Source organism: Schistocerca piceifrons, chromosome 11 (genome assembly GCF_021461385.2).
Source record: "Schistocerca piceifrons isolate TAMUIC-IGC-003096 chromosome 11, iqSchPice1.1, whole genome shotgun sequence".
In the NCBI taxonomy this organism is placed as follows: Eukaryota; Metazoa; Arthropoda; class Insecta; order Orthoptera; family Acrididae; genus Schistocerca; species Schistocerca piceifrons.
In genome coordinates this window covers 114,575,319-114,587,625 of record NC_060148.1, presented here as the reverse complement: position 1 = coordinate 114,587,625, position 12,307 = coordinate 114,575,319, and the positions used below count along the sequence as shown (strand labels likewise).

At 39.6% G+C, this 12,307-nt stretch overlaps 1 protein-coding gene across 2 annotated transcripts in view; it reads left to right on the top strand.

Annotated features, from left to right (window-relative positions):
- Positions 1-12,307, top strand: part of LOC124720317 (zinc finger protein ZFP2-like) — a 161,235-nt gene that overhangs the window by 86,790 nt on the left and 62,138 nt on the right. For both annotated transcript variants that reach the window (XM_047245622.1, XM_047245621.1), the window contains one exon: positions 7,176-7,238. In XM_047245622.1, the coding sequence (XP_047101578.1) occupies positions 7,176-7,238 (63 nt within the window). The remainder of the gene's footprint in view (positions 1-7,175; positions 7,239-12,307) is intronic.

Sequence of the window (12,307 nt, the reverse complement as noted above, 5' to 3'; positions counted from 1 at the left end):
TTCTCTAGTCACATAAATAAAGGCTAATATTAACAGCAGCAAAAAATGGTGTAATGGGAGGAGGACTCATTATGAATAAGAAGGTAGTGCAGAGAGTGTCTTACTGTGATATGGTTGTTCTTACCAGAATCAACAGGCAACCTACACCGACAATGATAGTTCAGTTATATATGTTGATGTCGCAAGCTGAAGGTGAAGAGATACAAAAAGTGTATGAGGTTATTGAAAGGGCAATACGGTAGATAAAGGGAGATCAAAATCTAATAGTCATGGGGGACTGGAATGCAGTTCTAGGGAAGAAGTACAAGAAATGGTTACAGGAGAATATGGGCTTGGGCAAAGAATGAGGGAGGAGAAAGACTAATTGAGTTCTGTAATAGACTTCATTTAGTAATAGCGAATAATCATTTCAAGAATCACAAGAGGAGGAGATATACTTGGTAAAGGCTGTGTGATATGGGAATATTTCAGTTTACATCATGGTCAGACAGAGATTCTGAAATCAGATACTGGATTATAAGGCATACACACAAGCAAGTAGAGACTCAGATCACAATCCAGTAGTGATGAAGAGTAGGCTGAAGTTTAAGAAATTAATGAGGAAGAATCAGTAAGCAAAGAAGTGGGACACGGAAGTGATAAGGAAAGACGAGGTACACTTGAAGTTCCCTAAGGCTATAGATACAGCAATAAGGAATAGCACAGTAGGCAGTACAGGTGAAGAGGAATGTACATCTCTAAAAAGGTCAGTCACAGGAGTTGGAATGAAAACATAGGTACAGAGAAGGCAACTGCAAAGAAACCATGGGTAACAGAATACTATATCAGATGGTCGGTGAAAGAAGGAAGTTCCCTAAGGCTATAGATACAGCAATAAGGAATAGCACAGTAGGCAGTACAGGTGAAGAGGAATGTACATCTCTAAAAAGGGCAGTCACAGGAGTTGGAATGAAAACATAGGTACAAAGAAGGTAACTGCAAAGAAACCATGGGTAACGGAATACTACATCAGATGGTCGGTGAAAGAAGGAAGTACAAAAATGAACAGGGAAATTCAGGAATACAGAAATAAAAGTAGCTGAGAAATGAAAAAAAAATGGGAAGTGCAGGGAAGCTAACATGAAATGACCGAATGAGAGATCTGAAGAAATCGAAAAAGAAGTGATTATCAGAAGGACTGGCTCAGCATATAGGAATTGATGCACAAGTCGCCGAAGTGGCGTCAAATTGATAGACGTGCACCCGGCAAACAGTCTACCCGATGGGAGGCCCTAGTCACACGACATTTACATTTAGAATATAGGAAAGTCAAACTAGCATTTGGTGAAATTAAAAGCAAGGGTGGTAACAGTATGAGTGGAATGGGAATTCGACTGGTAAATGCAGGGGAGAGAGTGAGTAGGTGGAAAGGGTACATTGAAGACCTCTGTGGGGCAGGTACTACTGACAAAGATTTGTCTGATGTGATAGAAGAAGAGAGAGAGGACTCAGTTTAGAAGAGAGAGGGCATCCAGTGTTAGAATCAGAATTTAAGAGAGATTTGGAGGTCTTGAGACCAGATAAGGAAGAAGGGATAGTTAACATTCCATCAGGATTTCTAAAATAATTGGGTGAAGTGGCAACAAAAGGACTAATTCACATTGGTGTGTAGAATGTACGTGTCTGGCGACACACCACCTGATGTTGGAAAAATATCACCCACACAATTCTGAAGACTGCAAGAATTATCGTACAATCAGCTTGACAGCTCATGCATCCAAGTTGCTGACGAGTAATATATAGAAGAATGGAAAAGAAAATTGAGGATGTGTTGGATGATGATCAGTTTGGCGTTAGGAAAGGTAACGACACCAAGAAGCAATTCTGACATTGCCATTGATAATGAAAGCAAGACTAAAGAAAAATCAAGACATGTTCATAGGATTTGTTGACCCAGAAGAAATGATGCAAGATGTTCGAAATTCTATATAGATGGGTGATATACAGTATGCACAAGAGCCAAGAGAGAATAATAAGAGTGGATGGCCAAGAACGAAGTGCTTCAATTAAAAAGGGTGGAAGACAGGGATTTAGATTTTCGCCCTAACTGCTCAATCTGTACATTGAAGAAGCAGTGATTGAAATAAAAGAAAGGTTTGAGAGTGGAATTAACACCCAAGGTGAAAGGGTATCAATGACATGATTCACTGATGACATTGGTATCCTAAGTGAAACCGAGGAAGAATTAAATGATCTGCTGAATGGAGTGAACAGTCTAATAAGTATGAATATGAATTGAGAGTAAATTGAAGAAAGACATAATGAGAAGCAGCAGAAATGAGAACAGCGAGATACTTAACCTCAGGCTTGACTGTCACAAAGTAGATGAAGGTAAGGAATTCTACTATCTAGGCAGCAAAACAACCAATGATGGACGGAGCAAGGAGGACATCAAAAGCAGATTAGCACTGGCTAAAAGGGCTTTCCTGGCCAAGAGAAATCTACTAGTATCAAATTTGTGGAAGAAATTTCTGAGAACATATGTTTGGAGCATAGCATTGTATGGTATGAAACATTGACTGTGGGAAAACCAGAACAGAAGACATTTGAAGCATTTGAGATGTGGTACTACTGACGAATGTTGAAAATTTGGTGGACTGATAAGGTAAGGAAGTGGAAGGTTCTGCATAGAATTGAAGAGAAAAGGAATATGTGGAAAACATGGACGAGAAGAGGGGACAAGATGATATGACATCTGTTAAGAAATCAAAAAATGACTTCCATGTTACTACAACTGTGGATGGCAAAAACTATAGAAGACAGAGACTGAAGTACATCCAGCAAGTAATTGAGATTGTAGGTTGCAGTTGCTACTCTGAGAGGCGCAGGACAGGAATTTGCCGTGGGTTGCATCAAACATGTCAGAAGACTGATGACTCAGAAATAACTAATAGCCAGTATGTCCACCTTTGGCATGGATAACAGCAGGTATGTGTCATGGCATGGAAGCATTGAGGCCTTGGTAGGTTGCCGGAGGGAGCTGGCATTACATCTGAACACACAAGTTACCTAATTCACGTAAATTCCGGGCAGGGGATGATGACCTTTGATGTCATGTTCAATCACATTCTAGATATGTTCAGTTGGGTTCAGATCTGACGAGTTTGGGGACCAGCACAGCAATGTGAACTCATCACTGTGTACCTTGTACAACTCCATCACACTCCTGACCTTGTGGCATGGCACATAATTTTGTTGGGAAACACAACTGCCAGTTGGAATCACAATTGTCATGAAGGGGTTTACGTCTGCAACCAGTGTACTATATTCCTAGCCCATGTTGGTGCCTTGCAAGAGCTCCACTGGACCGATAGATGCCCACAGATTCCCACATGAATGTTCCGCAAAGCATAATGAAGCCATCGCCAGCTTGTCTCCATTCCACACTACAGGTGCCAAGGAGCTTTTCTGCTGGAATATGAAGTATTTGTGCCCTCCCATCAGCATGATGAAGAAGATATCAGGGTTCATCAGACCAAGCAATGCTCTGCCACTGTGCCTACATCCATTGCTGATGGTCATGTGCCTATTTTAGTCATGGTTGCCAATGTTGTGGTGTTAATATTGGCATATGCATGGGTTGTCAGCTGCAGAGGCACATTTTTAGGAGTGTTCAGTGCACTGTGTGTTCACAGATACTTCTAACTGCCCAGCATGATAGTTTGATGGTAGTTCTGTCACAGTTCGCCACATGTCCCGTTCTACCAGTATGCCCAGCCTGTAACATTCAACATCTGCAATGATGGATGGCTGCAAAACCCCATTACTTCTGGACATGTTTCAGCTTGGTTTCACCACACGTTGGAACATCCAACAAGTTGTGCATTTCGAAAATGGTGGTGTTGAGCTTCTGAGCCATCACAATCTGCCCTCGGTCAAACTCAGATAGATGGCACTTGTTCCTCATACTACACATGGACAGCATGCTCACTGATACCACCTGTACCGTTTGTGTGTGACCAGTGGTTTTTCCTCCCCAGATGACACTATTGTTGCTAGAACAGGTTTATATTGATAGTAGATCAGTGGTCATAATGTTCTGGCTTATCAGTCTGCTTAAACAGACTGGGTGTTCTGCCTTAAAGAAATTCAGTGATCACACATTTTTTAAAAATTTCTGTATTTCAGCCTCGGGTCTCAAAAATGTTATCATAACGAGTTTTGACTTACCAAGAGAGTACTCTCACGCCCTTCTGCAACGTCTGAATGACTTACCCAGTCACTTAAAAGTCGCTCTATACTTTAATATGGATTCTAAAGCTAGCTGCTTGGCATTTTTCATGTCACCTAATAATAAAAATGGGGGTAGGTCTGATACCGACTTCTGCTACCCAATATCACTTCTAAAAGTTTCATCCTAAATTCTTGAAAAAGTAATGTATTCAAGAGTAGTTTCACACATTTATAACAAACTGTCAGTTTGGTTATCAGAAAGGATTTCGAACAGAAGAGGGGTATACGAGTATGTCTTCACTGAACACACATTAAATGCTGTGAATAACCAAATGTCACTCATGGGGATTTTTTGTGATCTCTCAAAGTCTTTTGACTGTGTAAATGGTGGAATTCTTCTAGATCAGCTGATGCATTAAGGTATGAGTGGGACAGTGCAGATATAATTTAATTCTTATTTAACAGGAAGGGTGCAGATGGTTGAAATGACCAATTCACATAATGCACAAAAATCAGCTGATTATTCAGACTTGGGAGGTATCAAGAATGGGATCCCACAAGGTTCAATATTAGGTCCATTATTGTTCTAAAAAATACATAGTAATGACTTGCCACTTTATATTGACTAATATGCAAAGCTACATAGTTCTTTTTTGCTGATGATACAGGTATGGTAATTGCACCCAACAAACAAGAATTACGTGAGGAAATTGTAAAAATAATGTTTTTCAGAATATTATTAAGTGGTTCTCTGCAGACTGGATTCTCATTAAGTTCTGATAAAACAAAGTATATACACTATTGTACAGTAAAGGACATAACACCAGTAATAAATACCAACTTTGAATAGAAGTATGTAGCTGAGGCAGAACACTGAAAACTTTTGGGTGCATGCATTAACTAAGATATTAAATTGGAAGAAACACATTGATGATTGGCTGAAACTTTCAAGTTTGGCTACTTATGCTATCAAGGTTATTGCAAATTTTGGTGATAAACATATCAGTAAATTAGCTTACTATGTCTGTTTTCATTCACTGCTTTAATGTGAAGTCACATTTTGGGGTAATTCATCATTAAGGTAAAAGTGTTTATTGCACAAAACCATGTGATCAGGATAGTTGCTGAAGTCCACCCAAAATCATCTTGGTGACATTTATTTAAGGAACTAGATATACCCACAATAGCTTTAGTACAGGTTTGGTCATTGAGCAAATAGCATCAAAAGTCTGACAGATAGCCAACCTGCATTTAAAACAAAAAGATTGCTGAATGACAGCCTCTTCTGCTCAGTAGATGAATTATTAGATATAAATTAGTAATTTACCCATTATTTAAAAAATTGAATTATGTTATGTAAAGAATACTTTTGTTAAACAGACATCTTCCACACTATTGAAATGTGTTGCATTTATAATCTATGGAATGAATATTAGTCTAATCTAATCTAAACTTTCCAGTAATGATAGAAGTTGTAAGTGACAGAAGAAGTCCCATGCTTCTTGACAGAGCATAGGGGAATGATGCAGGAGACCTGCACCTCCGTACTATGCAAGTTCTTAATGGAGGTGGTTTGCCGTTGCCATCCTCCAACCGTAATGGGGATGAATGATGATGATGATGAGGGCGACACAATAACACTCAGTCATCTCGGGGCAGGTAAAAATCCCTGACCCCATCGGGGATCGAACCCAGGACCCCATGCTCTGGCAGCGAGAACACAACTGCAAGACCACAAAAGTGGGCAAGTGACAGAATAAAAATCTTAATTACTGATTGAGGGTTTGTAGTCTGCCATTTAGTCACTTGGACAGTGGGTCACACATTTTTGCTTTGTATCAATCATGGTCTCTGTATAGAACATCAACAGTGAGGCAAATTTTAAGTTTTTTCGGCTGAGCTCTGTCTGTGAAAATTACATCTATTGGATTGGATCAGATCTTGCTGCATATACTTTGGAAAATGCATACTTCAGTCAGATTGTAAGAGCAGAATAATGTTTCAAGCTCATTATTTTCCCAGTTTGAATTTTCTAAGAAATCAGCATTAAACTTTCCACAAACTTTTGACTAAGTTTTCTGTCATGACAGCTCACCCGTGGAACTAAGCAAGGTTGTGCAGTGGTTAGCATACTGGACCCACATTCAGGAGGATGACAGTTCAAATGTGCATCTGGCCATTCAGATTTAGGTTTTCCATGATTTCTCTGAATTGCTCCAGGCAAAATGCTGGGATGGTTCCTTTCAAAGTGCACAGCTGATTTCCTTCCCCGTCCTTGACAAAATCAGAGTTTGTGCTCCATCTCTAATGATCTCAATGTAGATGGGACATTAAACCCAATCTTCCTTCCTTAAATTGTGAATCTAGACTGCTACAGTCAGAAGAGAAGGATTTTTCAGTAACAACCACCAAATACATATTTCTAGGTTCTGGTATGTGCCAAAAATTGCATGTTTCAATTTTTTCACTTTGTATTTACCTTACACATGTATGGCAACGCATTTTCACGTAATGAACGTATGTGGAAAGGGTTGCAGCCTACAACTATGTAAAGTCTGGCTGCGCCGAAAACATGACTGATTAAAAGTTTCCTATGACCTAATTCAGGAGCATGGTGTCATTAATAAGTATCTTATGTCAGATTATTTAAACTGTGTAGCTGATTTATGGGACTAATGTCACTTACTGTCATGTATTTGGCTAGACTACATCAATACATGCTTGTGGCAATATAATTATGTCAGTAACTTTGTGTCTACAGTAGGATGAGATGCATCATAAAGCAACTGTTTGTATTTTATCTTTGACTTCCCATGCATAATAACTACAAAATAAGACATTTAAAAGCAAATAATAGTGAGATTAGTTTAATATACAACATAAAAGGAAAGAGACAGCTTTGATACTATGTTGTCAATTAAATACATTTTTATTTTTGTATTGATTCTCTTCAATTTCTACAGGTCTTGGCATCAGAGAATGATCGTCTTGATGAGTGTGATCCATTGAGTGTAACAGATGGCGAGGTAAGCCATACATTTTTCTTATTACTTTTTGCTGCCACATGCTTTTTTACATAGCAAATAAAATTATATTTAAGAGGAGAAAGATGAAGCATGTATTGAGAGCTTTATATGACATTATTTAAAATCATGACAATTTCAAATATTCTGGTGCTGTGTATACTGACACAGTTGATAAAGAGCCAAAGTCCTTATGAGCTGTTGAATGACTGATTCTGTATGATTGTGTGAGTAAATAACTTTGGAAATATTCTTGTAACATGAATTAAAGTTCTACTTGGAAAGATGATGTCAGTTTTGATGTGATGATAGCGTATGCTGCATGGGGGATAGTAGGTACACTGAAAATGTTTTCATCATGTGGGACACCTGTGTTTACCCTTTAATATGGTATGCTCACAGAATGCTCAGTGTGGTGTAGGTGAGTGAAGAAAGCAGGCAACCATGCCACAGAGATGCTTTCATGCTTCCTACAGCCGACTATGTTGTCCTGAGAGGGATCAGTTTGGGGCCTTCCCATTGGAGGGGTGGTCCTGTCAGAGAACTGCCACACATATTGGATGTGCTGCATCAGTTGAGCAACAGTGCTGCTATCAGAAGTCGCATGACAGTCTCACACCCTTAGACAACATTCTGGACATCAACACGGCACAGACACCTGCCAGTATCATTTTGTTGTAAGGGAAACAATGGCAGATTGTTCAGCTACAGCAATACGGATAAGACAGCTTGCAAGCCCAGACATACTGTTGTGAACTGGTTATTAGCAGTGGGGCTATGGACACACACGTCACTCACACAACAGCATCAATGTGCGTGTATCGACTGGTGCCATTGGAGGATCACTTGGCAGATTGAATGGCATGCCATGGTCTTCAGCAGTGAAGGCAATTTCTACCTCTACACAAGTGTACGATGTAGACCTTGTGATCGCTGTGTTGTAGAGTGCATTCATCCCAGACACACTACGCCCACCCCAAGCCTCATGGCCTGGGAAGGGTCAAGCTGCAACTCTTGTTCGCTTTCTATGTTTCTGGAGGGAAAGATAATCAGTGCTCATTACATGCAGAATGTTGTTAGACCTGTTCTTTTGCCATTCTTGCAACGGGGATGTGATGTGTTTTTGCAAAAGGGCAATGCTCACCAATATACTCCCTGTGAAAGTCAACATGCTCTACAAGACATGTTGCAACTTCCCTGGCCAGTGTAATCTCTGGGCTTGTCTCCAGATTAGCACATGTGGGATACAGTGGAACAAGAAATGAGACTTGTGACTCATCAACCAGCAACTCATACAGAATTATGTGAACAGGCCACGTGGATATGGCATAATATATTGCAGGAGAGTATTCACCAACTGTATGACTGACTAGATGTCAGAGTCAACACCTGTATTGTTGCCTGTGGAGGCTACACCACATACCAATATGGGTGTTTTAGCATGGGTCTATACATGATACCTCAGAACCATTTGTGCTATTGATCTGTAAATGCAACAATTTCATGTAATCCATATGCACTGTTGCAACAATAAGTCATGAGTGAACTGGAAACCTCTAAAAGGGTGTACTACTTTTTTCCCAGCAGTGTATTCACTTTTCTGTTGAGTATATCAAAGTGATGGAAAATTATGACTGATGAGGTTGCATATTCACATAACAGAATTTAGAAGTTGCTATATTTTTAGCATGTTAATGCGCTCTAAAGTAATATGTGTCTTGGATGTTCTATGATGAATAGATGGAATACAGAGTAGCAAGGCATACCTCAGGAGACTGTTGCTGTCTCAGATGTACATGCATATCCAGGTGTTGTATAACATTTTAAAATCTTGCAAATGCTACAGTTTAAGAAAGCCATGCTGTGCTTGATGGTATGTTTAGATTTTTTCTCTCACATCACCTCCCTATATTCCAAGCATAGAGGATCTCGTATGTTTGTGCATACTTGCTACATGCTGGAGGAGAGGGCTGTAAAGACTGGTTTTATGTTTTCTGCAGAGACGTTTTGTGTGTTCATTTCAATTGTTCTCATCATAATTTTAATTTACTTGAATTGCATATGTCGAACACCATCCTCCCTTTTAAAAACTTTAGTTTTTGGGTGTCATTTTTGCCTCCATGCTTTCATGGGTACCACACTTGGAGGACGTGAAGGGAAAGGATCCTGACAGGACAGGGCATGTGTGCTCCGGTTTTATTATTGCAACTGGACTGCAGGTGCACAGTGTAAAACGTCTGTGAAGTTTGGAAGGTAGGGGACGAGTTACTAGCAGAAGTGAAGCTGTTAGGGTGGGTCATGAGTCATACTTGGGTAGCTCAGATAGTACAGCACTTGCCCGTGAAAGGCAAAGGTCCCGATTTTGAGTCTCGGTCTGGCACACAGTTTTAATCTGCCAGGAAGTTTCATATCAGTGCACACTCTGCTACAGAGTGAAAATTTCATTCTGGAAACTTCCCCCACGCTGTGGCAAAGCCATGTCTCCGCAATATCCTTTCTTCCAGGAGTGCTAGTTCTGCAAGTTTCGCAGGAGAGCTTCGGTGAAGTTTGGAAGGTAGGAGACCAGGTACTGGCAGAAGTGAAGATGAAGATGTAAGGACAGATTGTGAATCATGCTTAGGTAGCTCAGTTGGTAGAGCACTTGCTCACAGAAGGCAGTCCTGAGTTCGAGTCTTGGTCCAGCACACAGTTTTAATCTGCCAGGATCAGCACACACTCTGCTGCAGAGTGAAAATTTAATTTGGAATACTTACTCTTGATTGTGATGGATCAAATGAGATGTGTCATGTCTGCTAAATTCCTTGCCTGTACTGACTCTCTGAGTGCTCTTCAGTCTCTTGTTGTCAATGGTATAATCTTATGGGTATGAAGTGAAATTTGTGACTGTATTGAGTACTTTCTAGTAGGGAGGACACAGGAATGTTATCTTGGCCGAAGAGACATTGTCAGATGTAGAAGTAACTTCAGCTGTGACTGAGGAAAGTGGGTTGGGACCCTTGCTATTCGTGTTGTATATTAACAACCTTGCAGACAATATTTCTAGCAAAATCAGGTTTATTGTAGATGGTGCCGTTATTTATAATGAAGTACTATTTGGAGAGAAGCTGCATAAATATTCAGTCAGATCTAGATAAGATTTTGACATGGTACAGAGATTGGCAACTTGCTCCAAATGCTCAGAAATGTAAAATTGTGCACGTCACAAAATGAAAAAGTTGTACCCTATAACTAAAATATCAGTGAGTCACTGTTGGAATCGGCCAACTCACACAAATACCTGGTTGTAACACTTTCTAGGGATATGAAATTGAATGATCACATAGGTTCAGTCATCAGTAAAGCAAATTATAGACTGGTTTATTGCTAGAATACTGGGGAAGTGCAATCAGTCTACAAAAGAGATTGTTTACAAATCGTGTGCGATCCATCCTAGAATATTGCTTGAGTGTGTGGGACCCTTACCAATTAGGACTAACCTGGGCTATTGAATGTGTACAGAGCAGGGCAGCATGAATGGTCACAGGTTTGTTTAATCCATGGAAGAGTCTTACAGAGATACTGAAGGAACTGAAATGGCAGCCTCTTGAAGACAGACATAAATTGCTTTGAGAAAGTCTTATTAACAAAGTTCCAAGAATCAGCTTGGATATACTACAACCTCCTGTGTATCAGTCAAACAGGTATCATGAGGATAATATTAGAATAATTACTGCATGCACAGATGCATTCAAACACTCATTCTACCAATGCTCCATACACGAAGAGAACAGAAGAAATTGTAATAACTGGTAAAATGGGACATATCCTCTGCCATGCACTACCATGTGGTTTGCAGAGTATCAGATGTAGATTACATGGGGATATCCAGGACAAAAAATAAATGAAAAATAAAAAATGAATTGTATTGGAATATGATACTGAATGCTATTTTGGAAGGGATGTTCTGTTGATTTAAAAACCTTTATACTCATAAATAGTTCAGTTAAATGTAATGACTATTAACATAAATGATACAGAGCAAATTTAAACTGCAGAGTTAATGCATCTTCAATGGCATGCTGGCATAACCACACAGTGACAATTTAGGCAAGTTTTTGATGTTGCTAAGCAACAGTCATACAATACTTTTTAAAGGAACACACTGCCATTTGACTGTTTTGTTGTTTATTTAAGTACAACCCAGGTTACATACTTTTATGCCATTTTCAAGCATATGATTTTATGTCTAGAACATATATTGGAGAACACTTAACATGTCAAGTTCAAAGCTTAAATTATGGCCAACTTGAAGTCTGACATGTTAAGTGTCCTGAAAAAAAAAAGACATACTCGTAAAATCAAACACTTGAAGATGGCATAAAAGGTCAAAATCTGGGCTGTACATTAATAAACCATAAAACAGTGTGTTTGAAAAGGATTTCTCCAACCAACATGCCAGTACATCTCTCTAAAGTAATGAAGTATTTTACTCACATTGCTGCCAGCCACACCGCAACTGCATTGGTGAGATGTAGTATTTTATGAGATTTAATATCAAAACCATCATAACATTTATTTTGAAAATACAATGTAATTGTATAGATAAAAAATCTACTCACCAAGTGGCAGTGAGATTGCACATGCATGAAGGTATTAAAGCTTGCAAGCTTTCGGAGCCAGTGACTCCTTGTGGCAAGAGGGTTGAAGGGGAAGGAAGACGGGTGAAGGAAAAGGACTGGTGAGATTTAGGAAAAGGGGTAGAGCTCAAAATAGTTGCTCAGAAGTCGTCCCCCCTCCACTCCTCCTCCTCCACACTCCTCTCCCAGTCAGGGGAGACTTATGGATTGGATGAGAAGGAAATACTGATTGTTAGGGACTGCGCCAGAGAAAATTTGACAACCTGAGAGCTTAAAGGTGGAAAATGGTGTCATATGCAAGATGGAAATTACTGCCAACACATTGTGCATGAGCTAATGAGAGCAGAAAGCTAAGTGCATTGTATGTGACGGAGATGGAGGGGGTCGGCAAAATACAGACAAGTCAGAAAATGAAAGATAAAGAAAATTAAAAATGATTCAAGAAAGGAATAGTTA